The sequence below is a fragment of the Miscanthus floridulus genome, chromosome 7, assembly GCF_019320115.1.
Source record: "Miscanthus floridulus cultivar M001 chromosome 7, ASM1932011v1, whole genome shotgun sequence".
NCBI lineage: Eukaryota > Viridiplantae > Streptophyta > Magnoliopsida > Poales > Poaceae > Miscanthus > Miscanthus floridulus.
The window spans coordinates 90,739,128-90,763,622 of NC_089586.1; the positions used below are offsets into that span (position 1 = coordinate 90,739,128).

Genomic DNA, 24,495 nt, shown 5'->3' on the forward strand with positions numbered 1-24,495 from the left:
ATGCAAGCATCGCCAGCTAAGCTGGGGACTCCTCGGCGTTTGGATTGTTCATCACTTCATCGCCGACCAATTGGTTGGGCTGCTCAGTGCTCGATTCTTCGCCAACTAACTGGTCAGATTATTCGTCGCTTCATCGTCTACTATGCTAGGTTCTTGCCAGCTAAGCTAGGGACTCCTCAGTGTTCGGATTGTTTATCACTTCACTATTGACCAGTTGGTTGGGCTGCTTGTTGCTCAATTCTTCACCAACTAAATGGTCGGATTGTCCGTCGCTTCATCGACCGCTATGTTGGGTGCTCGCCAGCCAAGCTAGGGACTCCTCGGTGTTTAGATTGTTCACCGATCACTTCTACTCAACTCTCACTTCGCCGCCGACTAGTTGGTTGGGCTACTCGGCGCTCGTTTCTTCGCCAACCAATAGGTTAGATTATTCATCGCTTCATCATTAGCTATGCTAGGGGCTTACCAGCTAAGCTGGGGACTCCTTTGGTTGTTGGATTTAGCTACGTCTTATCGGTGTGTTATCAAGCTGCTCCATGTTGTTTGGATTAGGGTGCTGAACTTGGGCAGCACGTCTGGGGTCTTGATACGCGCATGTTAGATGATGTCAGCAAGCTTTCAAGCTTCTTTTCTTTGACCCTGCTACAAGATTCATTCTTCATCTTCCAACAAGCTCGGGGACTAAGTGGCTACACTTTACCTAGCGGTGAATGTAGTGCTTACTTCTTGATTTACCCTCTTTATTGATGGAGTCTAAGTGGCTACACTTCTCCTAAGAGGAAGAATTTTCAAATTTCATCTTGAGCCCCTTACATCCTTCTAGCAAAACTTACTTGGCTAAGTCAGAGGTCTCCTAACCAGTTAAACTGGTCAACATTGACTTTCACCGCCCAGGTCACCAGTTAAACTGGTCGTCTTTGATCTTCACCGCCCAGGTGTCGAGGACCTAATACCAGGGTACCCAATGAGGTGGAACTAACAAACTATTGAATGTTGACGCTTCTGGTCAGACAAGAATGCTACTATGCTTCTTGCCCAAACAACAGAAGATTGGTTCTGCCTCGTCTGACCCCCGAGGGCTAGACTTTAAGGACTGGCTCTGCCTCGCTCGACCCCTAAGGGCTAGACTCTGCCTCGCCCGATGGCTAAGAGCTGGCTCCACCTCGCCCGACGTCCGAGGGTGGGCTCCGCCACGCCCAACGGCTGAGGGTAGGCTCCGCCTCACTCGATGTCCGAGGGCTAGTTCTGCCCCGCCCGATGTCTGAGGGTGGGCTCCACCTTGCCCGACGACTGAGGGCTGGCTCCACCTCGGCCAACGATTGCACCCTGCTCCTTCATGATGACAAGCACAGGGTACGATAGGACATTCAAGTCAACCGCAGTGTCGAGGACCATGCCCTGCACGCCTATAGAAAGGTACTGTCAGGATACATGATGGGATGAGCGCTTTAAGCCCTTTTTGACCTAACAGTGCTCAAATAGTGTTGTAGGCGCCGACTCTTGTCCCACAGTTTTGTAGGCGCCACCATCAGCCCTCGGGTGTGGATACTAACACAGGCATACGACAATCGCTACAATCCAAGGAAGAACTCACATCATCTATAGTGATAGGTGTAGTCATTTCTCTATCTACTCCCTGTAGAGTCATGGCTCGGTGCCCTGACGCACCGCACCGTCTGCCAGAGGGGGATAGGGCATGGCCACTCGCTAAAACAAAGTCGGAGCCTGACCCTATCAGGATCAGCGAAACATGCTATCCCTAGCGTGGTCTGCCATGTCAGTAGGGCAGGCTCAAGGGAAAAGGAAGACCCGGCACCTTCGAAGGACTTTCTCTACCTTTGATTTTTTCCTCTTTCTCCCATCTGTAACCCCTGCTCCCCCTTGGTCTATAAAAGGGAGGGCAGGGCACCCCACTAAGGGAACCGATCGTTTTGACACACAACAAACAACCAAGCAGCAACTGAGCACTTAGCGTCCTTTCGACCTTTCCATCAGAGACTTGGGATCTGTCCTTCTCTCAACCGTTTGTACCCCCTACTATAAACCTTTTTTGTACTAATAACATGAGCAACAGCAAACTAGATGTAGAGATATTCTGGCTAAACCAGTATAAACCTTGTGTCCTTTAGTACACCATCTGAGCCTAACGTGCAACAATTACAAATTTACTAGTTGGTGTTTGTTCAAAACACCGACACCAGGTCACTAGTTAAACTAGTCGCTTTTGACTTTCACTACTCGGATCATCGGTTAAGCTGATTGGCTTTCATGTCAAAGTGCTCAGACTTGTTCAAGACAGCGTTGCTCAAAGGATACAAGGCGGTCGAGGACTAGCAAGTGGCTACACTTCTCCTAAGGGGAAGAATTTTCAAATTTCATCTTAAGCCCCTTACATCCTTCTAGCAAGCCTTACTTGGCTAAGTCTAAGGTCTCCTAACCAGTTAAACTGGTCGGGATTGACTTTCACCGCCTAGGTCACCAGTTAAACTGGTCGGCTTTGATCTTCATCGCCCAGATCACCAGTTAAACTGGTCGCTTTCGACTTCCACTGCTCGGATCACCGATTAAGCTGATCGGCTTCACATCAAAGTGCTCATACTTGTTCAAGACAGCGTTGCTCAAACGATATAAGGCGCTCAGGGACTAGCTTTTGGGGATATACCCCCCAGTATCCATAAGACAAGACATGGGCCACACCATCAGAGGTGGCCCAGCCCACAAGATCAAGGCGTGCAACGCATGGCATTGGTCGGCATGCACCGCAAGGCTACAACTAGATATTGTATAATACCAAATAGGATACTTTCCTTGTAACTCTACCCCTCTAGAGCATATAAGGAGGGGCAGGGATCCCCTAGTCAACATCTCCATATATCTCAATGCAATACATCGAAACACATGATGTAGGTATTATGTCATACTGACAGTCGAACCTGTCTAAATCTTGTGTCCTGGTGCTTGTATTACCATCTAGTTCATATCACGCACACCTCCATCGATTCATCTACTACCATAGGCATACCTCTCGGTAGACTGCCGACTAGATTTTGTCGACAGTAACTCATGCAAGGCTTATTCATTGTGAGATTTCAATGACTCATATGAAAGCAAGCATGTTGAAAAATAATTAATGAGACACGAGGGATTGTATATGGAATGGTCTCACTTTTTAGAGATTGCTATATTGAAAGACAATTATACAAATGATTTTAATGAATGATTCAACAAGTGTGACTTGATGGCTTGAGATGGTGAAAATAGCAAGAAAAGGCTTCGAGGTACTAAGATAGGGTGAAGGGCAAGCGATGGCTTGGCGACCGAGAAACCTAGATAGGGTGAAGAAGGAAGTACTTGCATTTAGTTGAGGTGCCAATCAAACTATGATGGTCACATTGAAATGGAGGATCAAACACATTGGATGATTTATGGAAGTGACTTGATACATTTGAAATTAACTCTTATTTATTGAATGCAACCAAGTCACATGCTCGAGATGGCTATGCTCAAGGAGAAAATCAAAATCAACATGACAACACCCTCATTTGATGAAGATTGAAAAATATGGCAATTGGCTTGAAGGGTATCAACTCAAGCAACTCAACTCCTTTCTCATTTGATCTTGAGTTTATAGGTATGTCGTACTATTAAGAGGGATGCATCATGTTGATAGATATTTATTCATAAGTTCTCAAACCAACCGAGGATTGAGTGAAAAAGAGAGCCAAGTGTGATGTAGGTCTAGATAACGGATGTGTCCGGTATTGGCCTGGTCGCAACCTCTTTGCTGGTCTTCTCGCTTTGGTACGTCGAAAGTTTCGACAAACGTCGGGAGTTCCAGGGGTCAAAAGTTCTAACAATTGTCGGGAGTTCCAACGCCTCACATGTGCCATTGCCTTAGTGACCATTGACGTTGTGTAGGCAATACCGGATTGATACCAGACATGTCCGGTATTCCCCAACGGCTAGTTAACTGCTAGTTTTTCAAAGGGGCTATAAATACCCCTTAGCCTCCATCTTTAGGGGTTGCTGATTCTGCTGACTTCCATACATGTTTTTTAGCCTTAAGAACACTCTCCAACCCTCTCTTAGTGAGTGATTGATCCAAATTGCAAAATCCATCTTGTGGGTTGAGTGAGATTCAAAATTGAGAGAAAACCATCCTTGAGCACTTATGCATATTTGTCGATCTCATGATTTGCATCTGTTACTCTTGGGCTCTTTGGTCCTAGATGGCTAGGCGTCGCCGGAGAGCACCCAAGAGCTTGTGGTGTGCCTCGGAAAGTTTGTAACGGTTCGATTCCACCGCCGCAAGGGGAGGAATCATTTAGTGGAAGGAGAAAAGGGAGTTGAAAAAGACTCTGGCTAGAATGGCCTTTGTGGTCCTCTAGAGCTGACCTTTGTTGAGTTGCTCACAGCCCCCTCAACGGAGAGTAGGACTCGACGAAGTCCGAACTTTGGTAAAATAAATACATGTCTCAATCTCCCTTTTCATTTGGTATTTGTGATCCTTGTGTGTTGCTTGAGCTTGTATATAGGTTCTTAGATAGTGCCTACAGCTTGGAAGCAAGGAGGAATCAAAAGGAGCATTTTGGGGGCTAAAGTGCCCCGCCCGTGAATACCGGACATGTCCGGTATCCATACTGGACGTGTCTAGTATTTCACCCCTGTGCTGTTTTTATTTATTCATCATTCTAACTTTGTGGTGCAGGGTTGTAGCTCTTAGATATTTCCTATATACCTTGTTTTACTCTGTTGGTTAGCTCATGAGGGGTTTATTTCTCTAATTAGGAGTTTCTAATCACTTGAAAACTTCAACACTAATCGTTTCTGCATTTTAAAGGGTTGAATTTTTAGAAACGCCTATTCACCCCCCTCTAGGCGGCATCCTCGGTCCTTTCAATAAACCAAGTGGAAACCAATGTTCTACTAGTGAAGATGTGTATAGCTATAGGTTATGAGGTCGGACCTAAGAAATTAGGTTAGTAAACAGCCTTGGTCAAAGTTACACTGGTCTTATTTATGACAAGGCGTTACACAGGACAACGCTAAGACCCAATGCTTAAACACATTATTATCTCGCAGAATATATTTAGGTAGAAAAAGTGCAATAGGTATAAATACATAACTAAATTAGATCATGTTCACTCTAGACCCATGTAAATATGTTTGAATGTTTAATCTAAACAGACGTGGTCCTTGTCTTAGTTTATCTCCATGGCCTATCTCTTATTGAGAACTTTCCTTATATGCATCAAAACTTATATCAATTATTTACGTGCCATTAAAATTTAGCATTCCTAAAGTGGTATTGTTTTATTTCTTTTCTCCCCTCTAAGCCATTACGATGGATTCCATCACTTTTGGTCAACGTTATAGCTAGATAAAATGTTAGTTTTTTGAAAACTGGTCAAAACACTCATAACTTTGTTTTCACATTTTCCTCCTTTGCCAATGCAAGTAGCCTTTACCCCATTCGGATCATGATGAACTCTGTCGACCTCACATATGGTTGTGGCTCACAAGCTCATCGCAACCGCTGCTAGTTGTGTTGTCTTCACCACCGCGCTCACTGCACCCTTCACTGGTCAACAATGTTACGCCATAGTGCTAAATTGCAGTAGCCTCATGCCATGGCTACTACAGAGACACGATGCCCTAAGGTTGCGCCTTATGCTCCCGCATAAGCATCCTCTTATATGCTAACACCGCCTTTGAAAAGCCACCTTGCCACCAAGGGGCACTGTTTTAAATGCCCATCGCTGGAGCTTCAACCACTCAGCTCGTCAACCACTGACACACGTAGGACATAGTGTGTGTGTGTGTGTGTGTGTGTGTGTGTGATCAAATATACAAATCCGATGTATGTGACTTCTACTAAAAAGTCACAACACCTGACAAATTTAATTAGTAACACAATAGAGCCTTTGTTCTTACACCATAATTACTAGGTGAAGGTTTACAACCAAAGGTTGCCATTGATGACTTGCTGCCTTGTCGGTCATACGTTGAGGTGGAATTATTGCTTAACCACTTGTTTACCAAACCGTTTGATCTCGAGCTAGTTAGAACCAAAGAACCACTACACATCTTCCTTCCACTAGAGTTGCTCTTTAGCAAGACGATTACAAGACCTTTAACAAAAACAACCGGGGCACCTTCAAGATCTTCTTAAGTACTCTATGGTTCGAGAGTTTCCAAGCCATTTAGGAAGCAATAAACCTCCAAGACTAACTGTCAACAACGCTTGCTATTAAAGACCATGCGACAAAAGTTCAAACTCTAGATGCAATGCACTAGGTTGCTCTCAATCTCACTAGAATGCAATCACTAAACATTGCGTGTGACAGATATGGTAGAAGACTTTAGTACATGAAGGAAGCTTTTCAAATTGCCAATAGACTTTACCCACAGAAGACTTGATGAAAATTTGGCCTACCAAAGACGCAAGGGAGGCTCACACACACTTTGCTCTTGTTCCCATCGGACACAAACCATGGTACCCACACCCTCTCTTGTCAAATACCAATCTCAATCTTTCTATGGTCTCATGTGATAATAAATGGTGGGTGGCAGCTGCATGTGCGAGGGCGGTCAACTATCGTGCGGCGGAACAACGTGGACTAGCAAACGACAAACCTGGGAAGATGTGTACACCTATAGGTTATGAGGTCGAACCTAAGAAATTCAGCTCAGCAAACGGCCTTGGTCGAAGTTACACCGGTCTTATTTATGACAAGGCGTTACCACAAGACACCACCCTTGACACTATTTTATAGGTAAAGAATTTAAATATATTATAGAAAACAATAATTGTTTTTAATAAAATATATGTATATAATTTTAATGGGGTCAGATAAAAGTAAAAAAACTAATAAGAAAAAAATAGAATACAAATATAAAGTCGTATATTTATTTTATGACACTAAGACCTAATGCTTAAAAACATTATTATCTCGTGGAATATATATAGGTAGAAAAATAGCAATTGATATAAACACATTACTAGATTAGACCAAGTGCATTCTCTACCCGTGTAAATATGTTTGAATGTTTAATCCAAATAAATGTGGTCCTGGCCTTACTTTATCTCCACGGCCTATCATCTCTTATTGAGAAATTTCCTTATATGCATCAAAACTTATATCAATTATTTACGTGCCATTGAAAATTTATGGTTCCTAAAATGGTACAATTTTATTTCTTTTCTCCCCTCTAAGCCATTATGGTGGATTCCATCACTTTCGGCCAACATTATAGCTAGATGCAATGTTTGTTTTATGAAAAATGGTCAAAACACTCATAACTTCATTGTCTCCTTTCCTCCTTTGCCAACACAAGTAGCCTTTACCCCATCCGCATAGTGATGAACTATGTCGACCCACATGGTTGTGCCTCACAAGCCCATCGCAATTGTCGCTAGTTGTGTTGTCTTCACCGCCACGCTCACCGCACCCTTCATAGGCCAACAATGTTACACCGCGGTGCTAAATTGCAGCAGCCTCATGCCATGGCTACTATGCAGGCATGATGCCCTAAGGTTGCACCTTGTGCTCCCGCATAAGTTTCCTCGTATATGTCGATGCTGCCTTAGATAAGATGATAAGCCACCTTGCCACCAAGGGGCACATATTAAATGCCAGTTGTGCGGTCGTTGTTGGTCGTCACCGCTTGATGCTCGCTTGCAGAGCCACTTGTTCATCCACATATATTGTTTATGTGTCCTCACCAATCTACAACGTGCTAGGGTTGTCGTTTGTTGGTCCACGTTGTTCCACCGCACGATAGTTGATCGCCCTCGCACATGCAACTATCACCTTCCGATCTTTATCACATGATACCATAGAAAGATTGAGATTGGTATTTAACAAGAGAGGGAGTGGGTATCGCGGTTTGTGACAAGAGCAGAGTGTGTGTGAGTTTCCGTTGTGTCTTTGGTAGGCCATATTTTCATTGAGCCGAAAAGCTTCCTTCATGCAGTAGAGTCTTCTACCATCTATGCCACACGCAATGTTTAGTGATTGCATTATGGTGAGATCGAGAGCAACCTAGTGCATTGCATCTAGAGTTTGAGCTTTGTAGCATGGTCTTTAAGCAAGTGTAGTTGAGAGTTACTCCTGGAAGTTTATGGCTTCCTAAATGGCTTGGGAACTTTGGGACCATAGAATACTTAAGAAGATCTTAAAGGTGCTCCGGTTGTTTTTGTTAAAGGTCTTGTAATCGTCTTGCTAAAGAGCAACTCTTTTTTTGAGAATTACACCGTACAACGTAGACCTCACAACATGCATGCACACTCACCCTATGAACACACGTACGCAAACCCTACCTCTATGAGCACTTTCCAAGGACTGAGCTGGCAGATCTTGAAATTCACGAAGTCAGCACAGGCGCTTCATTGTCGACAGGGACGTCGCCTACCACTGAAAGCATAGTGCCGTTAAATCTTGGAATAAATCCAAAAAAATACAAGTACCCGTGCTATGTCGAGGACTTGATCCTGGATGGATAGGTTCCACCACAAGGAACCTAACCAACTAATCTATGATCAGTTCGCTGCTAAAGAGCAATTCTAGTGGAAGGATGGTGGGGAGTGGTTCTTTGGTTCTAACTAGCTCGAGATCAAACGGTGCCTTGGTAAATGAGTGGTTAAACAATAATTTCACCTAATGTATGACCGACAAGGCAGCAAGTCATCAAATGGCAACCTTAGGTTGTAAACCTTCACCTAGTAATTATAGTGTACAAACAAAGGCTCTATTGTGTTACTTAAATATGTATGATGTTGTGACTTTTTAGTAGAAGTTATGTGCTCTAGGTTTGTATCTTTGATCATACACACACTATGTCCTACGTGTGTTAGTGGTCGACGAGCTGAGTGGTTGAAGCTTTGAACTTAGGTGGAAAAAGCGAAGAGGACTACAATGATTATGTGCAAATCAAGAATCACACAGCTATGAGACTGAGAATTAGGCGCCAGAGGCGCTCTCTTTTTCTCTGCCTTTGGTCAGCCTGGTCACCTTCGCACCACACACCTTTCTTTCCTTGCACTTCTTGTCTGGACCACTTTAGTTATTCATAATAGAAGAATCACGATGCTTTCATACGTCCAGTAGAGTTTGCATTGCTAGAAAGCGAGGCGAGCTTGAACACCTCGTTTTAGTATTAGTAGTAGGTGTGATAGATAGAATAGAAGAGTTGACAAGAGGTGGCAGTGGCACCAAAAACGGAATGGATTATGACAACGAATTAGTTTTTTTTTATTTTGTCATACCATGCATCAATCCAACTTCAATTAAGGATTAAGAAAAGTTAAAAAGGATAATTGTCTTTTCACGTTAGAGACAATAGACATATGATAGGCACGACACATGAATAAAGAGATGTAATATATAACATTGAGGTCAATTTTAGTGGAGGTTTCATCTTTCAGTTTTCAACACATCTATATTTTAAAAATAGTGTTTCATCCCCATAAAACTCTCTACTCCTATAAAACTTTTATCTTTTTTTTCATTAAAACAGTGTCATATCTATATATTTAATGTCTATAAAACTTTATGAAACACCCGTTGAGACTGGTCTAAAAAGCAGCCATAGTTTCACGGCGTGCCGTGCGAGCAATGACTCCGCTCGGCACCTCTTCTTCTCTGTAAAAAAAAGGAAAGTCCCTAATCTCCGCTCGCAATTTCATCCACCGGTCTCGCTCCCGTCCTCGTCCTCATCTCCGCCCCGCTCCTCACTCCCGCGGCGGCCGCGCCCACCTCGCTCCTCACGCCTGCGGCGGCCGCCACGCCCGTCGCTTGCGATCCCGCGAGTCAAAAAGCGATGCATTGGCAGGTGGCACCAATCTCGCGATCCATTCCCTCCGCGATCCCGCTCCAATCACAACTCCCTCACGCGCACGCCCACGCAGCTACCTCCTCGCCCACGCCTCCCTCCCTGCCGCTCGCCGTTCGCGCCGTTGTCCTCGCCCATCAGGACCCGCGCTGTTGACCTCGTCGTTTGCGCCCGCACAGTCGTCCTCGCTCCTCCCCGATCTGCGTCCTCGCCCCGCCCCGATCCGCCCTGCGCCATGGACCCCGCCGTTCGTTCCCGCGTACCCCCGAGCGAGCGAACTCCCCCGCTCCATCGCTCCCCCGGAGATTTACACGGCGCCGACATGTGGAGCCACTTTCCCCAGCGCTAGCACGCGAAGTCGCGAAAGCCCTCGTCCTCGCCGCTCAGATCCAGCAAGGGCAGGAGAAGGGATGGATGTCCTCTGAAGCCGCATGGTTGGGCTCCTCGTCAGCAACAGGAAGGAGATGAAGGTTGGTTTTCTTTTTTGTTGCGGTGTCATGTTTGGAACTTTCCAGCACCGAATTTCACGGAGCTCTGATCGTTTCCCCGGCCGTCTCACCGCAGTCGATGCTTCTGGGAAGGACAGCCCCAACGGCGTGGTGCAGGTCAGTCCGCTGTCGTCATTGCCGTCGGAGCATCTGCCTGCTGATCCGGTAGATCTAGGTGCTCAACCTCAACGTAGAAGGCCTGTTGGTTTCTTTTCTTGATCATGGTAATTATTTTCCTTAATTTCAATCTACGTATTAATGTGCCTTAACTGGACTGATGAATGAATGGCACTAACAGTTTGCTGCTCCTACTTTATTTTTGCTTCGTCAGATGCACTGGTGAGACGAAACAGTGACATTGCCGTGTGCCACAGGCACTCGGCAAAGACCAAAAAAATATTCGGCAAAGGCTTTGCCGAGTGTAACACTCGGCAAACAACACACGGCATCATCAGTGTCGGCAAACAGCTATTTGCCGAGTGTTTTTTATCGCGCACTCGGCAAATGGTTTGCCGAGTGTCAAATTCTTTGCCGAGTGTCCGATAAAATACACTCGGCAAAGCCTTCGATTCTGGTAGTGACTCTGCTAGCTAGCTGTTCGTTAATTTGGTTTTGAGAAAGATAAACTGGCAGCAGAGATGATATGTTCCATGTGCATATTTCCTGGGAGGAGTTCTTCAAAGGATCATGTGATTCATTGTTTCCCAACTGATATCTGGAAGATTTGATGAAATTGCAGATCAAGCAATGGTTTTTTTTTTCTCAACATGTGAAATACCATGTTAGCATCAGGGCTTGGGTTGGGAAATAACAGTTTGGTCATCAGGGCTTGGGTTGGGAAATAACAGTTTGATTTGGAAAATTAACCGGTACAAATCAGGTTAGTAAACTTTTTTTGTAAATAACATATTGGTTCAGAAAATTGGTTGCGTATCTTCAGTTTCCTTTGTTTTGTTGTAGCACAAAGCAGATCTGTGTCTTAATCTTAGGGATGGCATTAGCGAAAGTCAATTGTGAATTGTTGCAGGATCAGATAACATAACAGGAGAGATGCTTGAGACCATAGAGTACACTTACAATAAAGAAACCACATTTCAAGGAGCAGAGTTTCTATTGACTGGATTTCCTATGCATTAGAAGGAAAAAGAAATTGATTCCCAAATACAGTAATCTGGTGTTGATGGACACGCCAAGGCCAACCGGTGATCGGGTACCTTTCGGGGACCTTACAAATACAATACATGGAGGTGTATAAACTTTGACAACATCTCTACATATTCTTTGTTCATATGTTTGCAACTCACCAAAATTTATTGAAGTGAAAAAAAACTCCCACACTGTAGATTGCGATACTGCCTCGTGGTTTTATTTTATTGATTTGATTGATCAACTATTGTCGAACTTGTTAGGCTCTTAGGATGCACTTGGTATGTGCTACACGTTGTTTCTTATCATTACTCCTAGCCTGCGTCAAGAAACTTGCCTTGTGGAATGCTGATGTGCTCTTGATTTCTATGGATTATGAAAATTTTCTGTCAACTGTCAGTAGTATTAAGTTTGATGAGAAATTTTGTGACATTCTGGTGTGCAGCCAGTCAGGCAGGATAACAAGCAGAAGAGGATTAGTCTGTTGGAGCTTCCTGCACTAAATACTGGAATCGTTTCCACAAAGTAGCATGTATTTCCCCGATTGTTCACTTTTCCTTTAACTTTGCGTAAGATAGACATGTTTTTTGTAGAATATAATAGCTATCATGTGGTATGATCAGTTCAGTTTGGCAGCGTTTATGAGTCTGACTTTGTGATTTCAGGTGTACGTGAGGGCTGATAACCACAAAGCATGGAAAACACCCTCCCAAAAATGATGTAAGTTCAGTTTGCTTCCTGTCCTGTCCATGTAGAAATGTTTGGAGTCCCTAGCATGTTAAAATCGTGATCCTGAATTCAAATTTTAACAACTATGATCCCTAGAGTGTCACCTTGCTCATCAGTCATCAAAAGTTGGGATTTCTCAACAATTCTTGCTAATCCTTGTGAATCTATGTGTTACATATAATTTGCATCAAGATAAAATAAATATTTAGTCAAGTTCTGATTGCAGCATGCTGTTTTCATATTTCTCACATATAGATGACACAATGAGCCGATGAATGAATTTGGAAGCTGCACTTTGGGCCTTTGTCTGCACACAGTGAGGATTACTCCACTGTATCATGCCTGAAAAGATAGAGGCCCGTAACTGTTGCCAAGTTAAGAAAAATGATGGAGGAAAGGCTCAAGTGGAGGGAAGCTTACATGCCAAAATGTAAACTACATTTTTTTTTTGTCATGACATGTATTCCTCAAGTTGTTTTGATCTCTGAATCCTTGTATCAAATGCCCATTTGATGGTGAAGCTACTACCAATACAACTTGAAAGATTTGTCCTATCCAAATAACATGTACTACTATACTTTATTGTACATTCCATAGGCTGTAGAATTGGTTCTGGATGCAAAAAATGATATTTGATTATTAACTTCAGTCATGTTCGAGTGTGATGGCATATTCAAGTACTATGGTGATGGCTGAAACTTCAGTTGAGCATTACAACTTCTACAAATATGGCTGATTTATTCCAACTTTGAAAATTACTAGGAAGTTTGAGATATGACTACACCTTGTTCATTGAGTTGATTGTGCCATCAGTTGGGACCTTTGACTATTTATAATCTTTGAATGTATATGTTGATTGATAATGGATATTATTCAAGTGGTCTAGAATAGGCATGAAACTTATGGGTGCCATTCCGGAATGTCAAATCTTGTAATGTGCTATAAGAGCTATTATTGCAGGAATGTCTTTGAGGTATGTGGTTTCTATTTTTGCTACCTTTGGGAAAGGTTGGAAGGCTGCAAGTAGAACAATTGGGGGAGGCAGGTGCAGTGGGGGCAGCAAGCTGGCGAAACTACCCTTGGCTTTGGCTATAGGCAATGTTGGATGGCTTGGTGCTGGTGCCAGGTAAGTGAGTTAAGGGAGCTGGACATCAAAACGTTGTGAACATCAGTTTGAAGTATTGTGATTTAGATAACAATACAATACACATTCATATTTATATTATTGTGGCATTATTTTTTTTCCGTTGCAATGTACGGGTATTTACCTATTTACATATATATACTCGAATCTGTGTACAGGATGGTATAGAGATATAGCGGAACTTATTTGTGGATTTATTGGCGCATGAAAGAAATGGATATCGAAGATTTCTTTCGGCCGATATAAAACATTATCTTAGTCGTATCACGGAAATATCTATACGGTAGAGCTTGTGAGGCTGCGACGCCGCACTCTTCTTAATTTCATAAACTTTACTTTTTTTATTAAATGTCACTTTACTGTTAGTATTTAATTTCACAGTATTATTATCTTATCGTGTGATCTATATGTTTTTAGTACAAAAGTTTAGCTGTCCCGTAGCGACGCACGTGCATAAATATAGTAACATTGAAACTAATAATTTATACTCTCTTCATTTTAGATTATAAGGCATTTTAGTTTTTTTATATAGTTTTTACTATATACCACGTCCCCAATCCCCCGCGCGCTCGTCCCTCGTGGGGTCGTGCCCACGACCACGACTGAGCGTCTGGTCCGGGCGAAACCCCCCCTCCCCCCCCCCCCCCCCCCCCCCCACCCCCCCACCCCCCACCCCCCCCCCCCCCCCCCCACACACACACACACACACACACCACCGCCCGCGCGGCCGCGCCCCCGCTCTCCCTCTCCCACGGCGACGTGTGCCCAGGTCTTCTTCGGCCCCTTCGCCTGCGCGAGCACCACCAGGTACGCGGTACGGCCACCCCTTTGTCTTGCCTTCCCTGCTGTGCGATACCGAGAACCCGAAGTCCCAAACCTTGTACTGGGATCTGATCTAGTTTTATTATTATGCCTAATAACTTGGATTGTTAAAAAATATTGGGTGTACATCTGCACACCCATGTCCTTTAATGGGTCAGCCCCTACTTGTTCTGCTTAGCTGTAACAAGTAGGCCTGAATAATCCGTGTTGTTACAGGTACCAAAATTTCTTTGTTTAAGCAGAAAAATTATGCCACCTTGGAACCTTTAGATGTTAGAAGAGGTCAATCTTCGGTTTAGATCTTGCCAGAGCTATAGAATTTGCTCCATTTTGTGCTTATAGTCATAGCCCTGTACTGGCAAATTGCAGAGCCATGAAACCAAGTAATCAGTGAATAGATCAATCTGCATGCTCTCAGCCTTGTGTAACTTTGTCCATGCTGCTTGAGGCTGTGATCCTTGTTGGCTCTTGACTTCTTGAGGGATGCCAGTTATATTGATAAAGGAAGTCAAATAGGGTTGTAAACTTACAAATCTCTAAGACTACTAAGAGAGCCTTACAGGATAATTTGCTCTTGGTGGCTCACACGGTCACACCAGCTAACACCCATATTCTTCTGTTATTTCCTCCTCGTTGATATTTGTTAGTTGGGTGAGGAGGTTAGCTTTCTTGTTCTGGAAGACCCTCCTCAACTTTGCACCCACTTCTTACGTAACTAGAATGTGCAGCAATGATGTAGCTTTCCTTTGTCACACCCTAGCCTGCTCTAAGTCTAAGGACAGCCAACAATTGTTCTGAAGGAGCTGTAGTCATGTTTTGGGCGGTTCATGTTGTCAAGCCACTTTATTGCCATGCTGTGCTGATGTGCTTGGTCTATCAGCACTTGGACAATATATGTAGCTCGTGATTCCATCTTTTGATGGCATGATAGGTTCTGGCCTCTGGGAGCTATTGTGGATTTCTGTAGAGGATGTAGCTGGCGATATCGTAATCTAGTCCCACCGTCTTTCCCAAAAAATTCTGTCATTTTACAATGTTTTTTTCTACCTTTAGCACTAAGGATGTCTGGGGTTTCCATGTGTTGAAAATTTGCTTTTCAAGATTTAGTTGCACTGAATGATCTTCCTTTTGATGAAAGCACTTTGATTTCTCAACAAGTTTGTCCATGACTGTAACATTAATGTGGGAGCAAGGACCTTCTCAATCCTGTGAATTAAGCTTATCAGCCTGTAGAGGTCAGCCTCATCTGCCCTTCTTTTTTGGGATATGAGTTATGTTGCAGTGGTAAGGTATCAGAGGCTTTCTGTTCTGAGGTTGAAGAAAGCATTCAGAATGGCTATTTGGTTGTTTTTATGATTCCAGATCATTATTTGTACAAACTAGAACTCATTGGTGTAGCCATGTAGTTTGGTGCTTCATCCCCTGGTATCTGGGAGATGGGCGACAGTGACAATGGTTCCTCTTGTGGGAATGTTTTTTTTAACGTAAAATACAGCAGGGGAGGCCCCCACTGTAGATATTTATTAGAAAAAGGAGGCACTGTACAAAAGGGAGGCTTTACCCAAGCCAAAACCCATAAAGAAAAAGAACAGCAGATGCAAGCCCAAGGAGAGCTGCAAAGCTAGGGTAGGGAGTCTATACAGAGAAGGAACTCATGACGTCTGTCTTCACAAAGCCTACAAGCCTGCAACCTGGCCTCTTCACTGAAGAGACGCTTCCAAGACTCCAGGGAAGGACGACGCCTATCGAAGATGAAGTTGTTTCTTTGCTTCCGAATCTGCCAAGCAGCAGTGATGAAGATCTCCATGAAGGAGTGGTGGAACTGCTGTTTTGCCTGTTTCATCATTTGGAAAAAAAATTCTCCTGCAAAGTCCCAGTGAATTCCTAAGAGCTGCCAACAGGCTTGACTGAAGGGGCAGCTGAAGAACAAGCGAAAGGCAGTTTCTTCAACATTATTGCTCACAGAACACAATTATAGTTGTTGCCTTCGAGCTTATGCTTCTTCCTCTTTAGGAATGAATTCCTCTTGTGGGAATGACACACCTAGGGACTGTATATAAGTATCATTGTTGGTCATTAATGTGTTAATATAATGCAATCAGGGTAGGTTTTCATTTCTGTCATTTGTGCCCCATGTTTAACAATTTTGTACAATTATTATTCTGTCCTGTACTCCTGTATATTTATGGCCTTGTTGTTTGCAGGCATTTAAACTATTTTGAGAGCATTAAACTGCCATCTCACTTGTTGAAATGGCGAGCACAGCATGCTTTGTGATTGTTAGTAAGAATGACATCCCAATCTATGAGGCTGAAGTTGGATCTGCTCTCAAAGTATGTTTCTTTCAGTACACTCCTTCTAGGATTAATGTTGTATCAGCCGAGATTCTTTTCTACGATATCTGTGGTGATAATAGTTTTTACACAACCATATGCTAGGATTTCTTACACTTTTCCATTCAGTTATCATGGTTTTATGATTAGTGTAAACATGATTTGTGATGTTTGTTTGCTGCTCATTGTGATCCTTCAATTTACTTCATCTGGCAGAAAGAAGATTTAGCTCATCAACATCAGTTCATTTTGCATGCTGCATTGGATGTTGTTCAGGACCTTGCATGGACTACTAATGCAATGTGAGTGGACTTTGTCTGCCATCTGTTTATTTTTTAACTTCTTTGTTTCTGGCTTCACATAATTTGTTCACCAGTTTCTGCATTTTCAGGTTTCTGAGATCAGTTGATAGATTCAGTGACTTTGTCGTGTCTGTATATGTAACTGCTGGTCATATCCTTGTACTATGATATCAGTCAATTTATAGAAGTCATTTCAATTTATATGTTCTAAAAAAACTAGAAAATTAAATAAGTTAGATAGTGATTAACTGGTTATTCGATTTGCACAATCTCGACAGAGATCACCATTTTCCCCATTTGCAGCCATGGAATGTTTGCTTCACATGGTTCTTATCATCAGTGCTGCAGCCATGATGTCCTGTTCTATCTTTCTTTCGATATTTCCTCTGTCCTAGAGTTTTTGCTTCCTTGACAAACATTGCTTGGCACATACCAGATTTTTGTTGCTTCATGACTCACGGAGCAATGATGGAACAAAGAGTTTCTTTCAGGAGGTCCATGAACTTTACATGAAGGTTAATAGTCAGATAGTTCATGGCTTTTGCTGGTTATTACTCTCTGATGACTGCTATTTTACAAAAATTTCCACCTACATCATTGGATATCTTTTTTCTTTTGTACAATCCAATATTCTTCATCCTTTCCTTCTTCTGATATAATGGAGTTCTCTTTGTGAATATTTTGTTGTGCAGATATTCCTCAATCCGCTCTACTTGCCTGGTTCTCGCATCGCATCATCCCATTTTGATACCAAGGTCAGGACGCTTGCAAGGAAATACCTTTAGCATGCACTCCGATGAAGACCCTGCTGTGGTGGTCCTTGTCTTTCCTCCCATTTCATATATTCTCTTTAGCCAATTGGCCTGTTCGCTGGTTGGTTTTTGGGCTGATAAGCCCGACTAGTGCTGCTTTGTTGTGAGAGGAAAACACTGAAATCAACAAGCGAACATGCTGAATGTCTGATATATGCTGAACTTGTCCATAAAAAGATGCAGCTCGAGCCATTTTTTTCCCACTCTGATAAATTCTGGGCATTGTACAAGAAACTTCTGTTTCAGCTATTCTCTTTAGTCGATGGTGGGTATATCCTGAAATGTGTTATATCAAAACAAGGCTTGTTTCAGCTATTCTCTTTGTAGAGCGTTGCACGAAGCAAATCTTTAGAAATGTCTTGAGCCTTTGAAGATACAGTAGTATATCTTTCTGAAGCATGATTTTGCTGATTTTTTTTTATTTTCACCTACCTGCCATTTTTCTACCAACCTTTTGAAAATTACCATGGTATCTTCAGCAGTGCCTATGCCGAGAAATGGAGGCGGTGACGCCTTTGCAACCAGTAACGGAGTACTGTATCAATTTCAGCAGCCAGTCCAATAAGGCCCTGTTTAGTTCCCAAAAATTTTTGCGCAGTATCTGTCACATTGAATCTTGCGGCACATGCATGGAGTACTAAATGTAGATGAAAAAAAAACTAATTGCACAGTTGGGTGAGAAATCGCGAGATGAAACTTTCGAACCTAATTAGTCCATAATTAGACACTAATTATCAAATAAAAACAAACGAGCTACAGTACCCAAAACCAAAAATTTTGACTTCTAAACGGGGCCTAACTTGTGCACGGCACATAAAATCTGTTCCAATTAAAGGCTCATTAGTCACTTGCGCAGCTTTTACGATCTCTGCGCCGACGCCGCACAACTGCCTAGTAATTACCGTCAATTACTACTGCAAGGATGTGGAGCCCGTCTGGGATGTGAGCCTGGGATGTGAGCTGATGCACGATTGAACTGCTCTCCGAAGTCCCAAGCCCCGCGATCGTGCAGCCGTACGCCCCGAGCCCCATCAACCATCGACAGGTGCGCCGTGCGGCAGTAATGCGCTTGCCGCGCTGTCCTGCTCCTGCTCCTGCTCCTGCCGCGGCGGGTCTCTCTGAGAATCCGCGGGCACCTCGCCTAGCTTATCAAATCGGCACCGGATCCGGGGCAAGATTTCACTGGGATTTGAGGGCGGCAACACGTCATGTTCGCAGGCACATCGGAATCCCAGACTCAGTCCAGCCACTCGGGGCGGGGTAACTAGCTAACTGCTCACTCACTCACTCGCCATCGCCACCTCAGGAGCCACCATGCATTCCTGTATCCCGTCCCGATACCGAAGAACAACAACCTAGGAGCAGAGCAGCCGCAAAAAAGCCCAGGACTTGAGGCAGGCTCATCTCATCCATGCGGAAAAAGAGCAGCAGTGGCAGTGACTAGTGAGTGGCCTTTGCCTTTGAGACGCTGGGATGAGATCACTCGTCATTCACGGCATGGCTGGACTGCAGTTCAGGAATGGAGCCGAGGAGGATGGAAATGGGGCCGTTGAAGATTCGGTGACGGGTGACAAAACATGGCGTCACTGAAAGAGGACGTCCAGCCAGCCCGATGCGAGCCCAATCTCCGGTCCAATCCAATCGCAGTGCGGCGAAGCATGAATGGGATGTCGGGGTCTCTTTGTGGGGGTGGATCCTGCACTGTTGCAGATCGTTATCTCGCCCGATAAGTACGGGCACTATCTCGCCAATGGAAGGGGCAGCTAGATTAGCGAGTCACGTCAGCGAGGAGCTAGGCACACCCCCAGCTTATTTTCGCTTTCGTCTTCTCAAAGTGGATTGTCTGCAACTGCAAGTTGCAGCAATTGGCCTCTCTTTGAGTCTTGCGCCCTGTTCGCTTAGGACTTGTTTGGTCGATAAGTCATGATTGAAAGTACTGTTGACTGATTTAGTGTAAGAGAAAAATAATGTTCGTTGGTTGAAAAAATACGGCTAGTAAACCAAACCAAGCCTAAGCAAAGGGTACAAAATATCGAACGAGATGCTCACCTTTCGGAATGTCAGTCACAGTCAGTGATGTTAGCCAGTACAGTACTTTTTTTTATTTGTCTGGGTGACATTCAGTTGTTTTCGTCTCTCCTGTCAATTGAATTTTTTTCATATACTTACAGTGTCTTCTAGATATATTTACATACATTGTCTTATTACTAGATTTACAATGATTTCATCAGTGTAATTTATTGAACACGGTGGTGTAATTTAGAGATAATACAAAGATATGCCAATTTTTTTAGAAATACTTTCAAATTATTTTTATGAATTGCAGATACTAGAGAAATATATTTCAAATTATTCATAATTTTTTCATAAATTTCAAAACAAAATTTCCCAAATTGTGGTGGGACCCACCTCCCCAACCTTATCCATTCCCTTCCGTCGCCTGCGCACTTCCCTTCCCTTCCCTTCCATCGAATGCGCACACAAACAGAGTCCGGAGAAGCAGCAGCAACGATGATCCCGCCTAGGGGTGGCCCTCCTCGTCGGCCTCCTCGTCGGCCTCCTCGTAGCCGACCGTCGGCCCTCCTCGTCGCCGGCCACCGGCCCCGCGCCACGCCCGCCATGGCCTGGGCCGCGAGCTCTGAGGCTGACTGCGCGTGCCTCGCCTGTTCGTCGGCTGCGCCCCCTGCTAGCCGTCCGCGTAAGATCAGATGGCCCAAAAATCAGTTGATTGGAGAGGCCAAATCAACCGGTCAAGGTTTAACAATTCTATTTTTTTAAGAAGAGCCTGGATTGAATTATTAAAAAAAAAACTCGGCCTACGGTGGGCAGACAGCCCCCGCAACTTTGTGCTTAAGGAAGAAGACCTTCTCACGCAGGCCGAGAAAACCCCCGAACACCGTGTCCCGCCCTTACACAGGGGCCCGTTACCCTGTGAGTGAGCCGGTCCGTTGCCTGTGCTTTGGGAAACTCGAGACAGGTGAGGGGGTTTTTTTAACTCCGGGCAGGCGAACGAGCGCACCCGTGGGGGCTCGAACCCTGCCCGCGAGAGTACCAGGCGGACGTCCCGACCAACCGGTCAGAGGAGCCGCTGGTATTGAATTATTAATGAAACAAGATTATTGAGAGATTGGTCTGTACCAACAATATTATCTTTAAAAAAAGTTGATTTGTTGTTCGGCTAATAGTTTCTGCGGCTGATAAGCCGGCTAAAGCTGATTTATTATGAGACAAAAACACTGCACTATGGTTGAGAAGCCAGGCTGATAAGTTGGAGCAAACAGGGCGACCTCATAGAAGATGCCAGAGAATAAAAAACTCTCATTCAGTTTGTGTTCTTGTTTCCGGTGCTGTCTATGGACTTGCTTCATCTTCAGCCCATAGCCCTAGAATGGTGTGTGGCATTACCGAAAAACACAGCACATAAATCCAATGAAATTCACGTACTCCAAACAAGTGTCGGAACTCATCTCCTGCGACTTGGACGTGGTAGCACTCCAAGAGGGTCTCTGGTCTGGACTCCGGATCGGCTCAGATGCTACTTGCCTCCACTGACTGACGACTGAAAAAAAAACCGAGGGCGACACCTCGTTTTATCTCTCGGCGATAGAACAAAACAAATGATGCTGGCTTTTGACGGACGTGGGGGCGAGGCATGTTATCACAACAAATCTTAGCATTTTCCATGCCAGAATCGCTGGAAAGGACCTCTGGTCAAGGGTGGCCGCTGCCGTGGAACACTACCATCACTCACCTGACAGCAGCCTCGTCGTGGATTCGGTCCTCCCGGATCTCGGAGTAGACCGCAGGAGGGGAGGAGGACGCTCCGCAGTGGGGAGTTAACTGCATGATGGCGAAGGCGAACGCCGGCAATTTGTCTGACGGGCGGGCGGGTAAGATCGTAAGAAGAAGATTGACGCCGACGAGATCGCTTCTTTTGACGATCCGGGCGGGCAGGCTGACGGTGAAAAAAGCTTGTCCGCTGCGTATGTAGCCACACACGTCCAGTTGTGCAATTTTCCTGGCAGCAGTTGCGAAAAGCAAGACACGCAATGCTACGAGTTTGAATGGTCCTAGCTAGTTTGAATGATCACAGCAACTAGCTAGCAAAACGTATAGTGACATAGAGCACATGAATTCAGAAGCTGGCCAGGCCAGGGTTTGAGGAAGTCTTCCGTCCCACTGAAAAGCTCAGCATTGTTGCGAGCATCGATCTGTTCAGTACTTGAATGCAGCAGTAGTACGAGGATTCACTTTGTGAACAGAGGGACTTAAAAGGCGAAGCCCTTGATAAAAGTCGTCAGGTCTCTGGTGCATAGTACTGTTGAGCATTTTTCTTGCAAGTGCTGAGTTGCTAAGAACAAAAAGAAAAGGCTTGTAGATTCTCGATATCACCTCCCTCTCCGATCCAATCTCTCGAGCGAGGGCATGTTTGGTTTTGCAGGATCTTCTAAAATTTTTGTCACATCGAATGTTTGGACATATACATAGAGTATTAAATATAGACTAATTATGAAACTAATTATACAACTTGTGACTAATTTGCGAGACGAATCTTTTAAGCCTAATTAGTATGTGGTGCTACAGTAAATATATACTAATGACAGATTAATTAGATTTAAAAAATTATCTCATAAATTAGCCTCCATCTATGTAATTGGTTTTGTAATTAATCTATATATAATGCTCTTTATTAGTATCTAAACATTCGATGTGATATAAATTTTAGAAATGACTAAAGAACCAAACACCTCCTGACTTTGCTAGAACTGGACTGGAAGCAGATTTCTGATTTTACAAATGAATAATTAATTTTGTAGGCCCACAAATATCCCTAGCTATAGACATGATGATATTTGGATTTTGGAGCCATCATTCACACCTCCATTTGCCAACTTCATTTTGCGCGGGGTTTGCCACTTTTGCCACTCTTACACTAGCTAGGATCTATGGATTGCAGGAGGTTGTAGGGCGACGGAAAAATCCAGGGTAGCAGCGCGGTCAAAATTGCATCATGGTACTGGTACAAAAAGTTGGCAATGATGTCCGCTTGGGATCACAGCCCTCCTCCTATGACACCTGTCTGTTAGCTTGGCTAATAAATCATAGCTAAATATTGTTCGTTAACTTAAAAAAAAAAACACGATTTACAAGACAAACGAATCGGGCGACAGTCACACAGACGATGATCCACGGTCGTTGTTTGCGCCTGCCTGCCGTCACTGCCGTGTGATGTGGTCGTTGAAGCTGAAAACAAACGGCTTTTGCACGCAGCGTCAAGTCGTCGCGTGGCGAGACTCGAGAGCAGGGATATCGGCGGCGCGGCGCCTCCTTTCCTGCAGCCTCTCTGTACGTACGCGGCGATCGGCGATCCGGCGGGTCTAGAGTCTAGACGTACGGCTTCGTGCTCGTGCTCGATCGGGGCTGTATCGAGCGGCTAGACGACGGTTGCCTCTTCCAGCACCACCCGTCACGTCGGCCAGGCAGCCATGCATCCCTGGACTTGTGGCGTCTAGATTGCGGCGTTGAAAGCCGATTCGATCCGGTGAGCCTCATCACGTTCTAGCTAGTAGGTAGGCTTGTGTGTCTAGGCCTTGCCTTGGCGTCACGCACCATGCGGGCTAGAGATGCATATATGCATGCATGTTATATATCCGCGATTGGGTTGGAACGGACGAGACCTCCGGTGCGGTGCGGTGCGGTTTCGAGTCTAAAGGCACATTCATGTCATCCAGGGCGCGTTTGCGCATCTGGACCAGCACGGCCTAGCCAGCCCAAACAGACCAGGCATGGGTAGGCCTGTCCCAACTGCTGCAACGCAGCTTGTTTGCGCACCTATACCGATTTAGCCCGGTCCAGACGAGCTGGTGTTTGTGACCAAATACTCAGCCGGGCTCAAACGCCAACCGCCACCAACTGCCGAGCACAGATTGTGTTTGCCAGCTGCTGTGCTCGGCCTGGCCCAAAGAGAAGGAAGAACAGCATGATTAATAGAGAAGCAAACACTTTGAATGAAAATGTACAAAAGACATAGGCCTCAGACTAATTCCATTTAATCAACACATACATTACCGGCTACATTGCATAATCAAAGAAGCAAATTAAGAACAGTAGCAGAATTAAGTAGTTTGGCAAGCCGAAAAGGGCAACAAGTTAACAGAAAAGAGAGCACATGAATCAAAGTGGCATGTAGCCAGCTGAAGGGACCGTGACGTCTAAGAGGGGGGGTGAATTAGGCGACTTAAAAATCTTAGCTCTAAACTATGACCTCTTTTTCTAACCTTAGCAAAACCTATGCAAAAGATAAACTATCTAAATATGCAACTACAGTTTTGCTAGTGTGTTGCTATCTCTACCACAAATGTAGTAAAGTAATCAACGTTAAAGCGAAAGCTAAAGAGTAAGGTAGAGATATGCAAACTCCCGTCGACGACTTCGGTATTTTTACCGAGGTATCGAGAAGCGCGCAAGCTTCCCCCTAGTCCTCGTTGGAGCCCCTCGCAAGGAATCCCTCACAAGGGACAAGCTCCCGGATGCTCCCCGCCGCCTTCACTATCAAGCTTCCGGCCGAAACGCCACGGGCCTTGTTCCCTCCGCTACACGGTGGCGGCCACACCACAAACGCGGTTGGTGTGATCTCGCAAGACTTCAAACCCTCCGATGTACAACACTTGTGCTCGCAAGCACGGGTGGCGATAGGTGTGTAAACCTCACTAAACACTAGGCAAACACCTAGAGCAAGCGCATAAGCGGTGGTCTAATCACCCTAAGCACTTCGCAAAGCACTTATGCTAATCACCTAATAAAACACTAAGCACTTTGCATGAGGAGATCACTAAAAAGGTGTACCAACACCCTTGGTATGTTTCCTCAGCTCCACACACCTCA

At 44.5% G+C, this 24,495-nt stretch overlaps 2 protein-coding genes and 1 long non-coding RNA gene across 7 annotated transcripts in view; 2 read left to right on the top strand and 1 right to left on the bottom strand.

Moving 5' to 3' along the window:
* Positions 1-24,495, bottom strand: part of LOC136467289 (uncharacterized) — a 233,004-nt gene that overhangs the window by 73,015 nt on the left and 135,494 nt on the right. The window lies entirely within an intron of this gene.
* Positions 9,640-24,495, top strand: part of LOC136467292 (uncharacterized) — a 218,258-nt gene continuing 203,402 nt past the window's right edge. Inside the window, exon 1 of the long non-coding RNA XR_010761548.1 lies at positions 9,640-9,834. This is a non-coding gene — a long non-coding RNA (uncharacterized lncRNA). The remainder of the gene's footprint in view (positions 9,835-24,495) is intronic.
* On the top strand, positions 14,027-17,955 carry LOC136467291 (uncharacterized). 5 transcript variants are annotated; one of them, XM_066465934.1, is made up of 6 exons: positions 14,027-14,148; positions 16,368-16,496; positions 16,713-16,798; positions 16,873-16,948; positions 17,227-17,313; positions 17,491-17,954. In XM_066465934.1, the coding sequence occupies exons 2-6, from the start codon at positions 16,416-16,418 to the stop codon at positions 17,581-17,583; spliced, it is 423 nt and encodes a 140-aa protein (XP_066322031.1). In that variant the 5' UTR covers positions 14,027-14,148; positions 16,368-16,415; the 3' UTR covers positions 17,584-17,954. The 5 variants fall into 5 exon arrangements, with proteins under 5 accessions (XP_066322031.1, XP_066322032.1, XP_066322033.1 ...); XM_066465935.1 differs by having other exon boundaries at positions 14,040-14,155; positions 17,491-17,955; XM_066465936.1 differs by lacking the exon at positions 14,027-14,148 and adding an exon at positions 14,172-16,266 and having other exon boundaries at positions 17,491-17,955.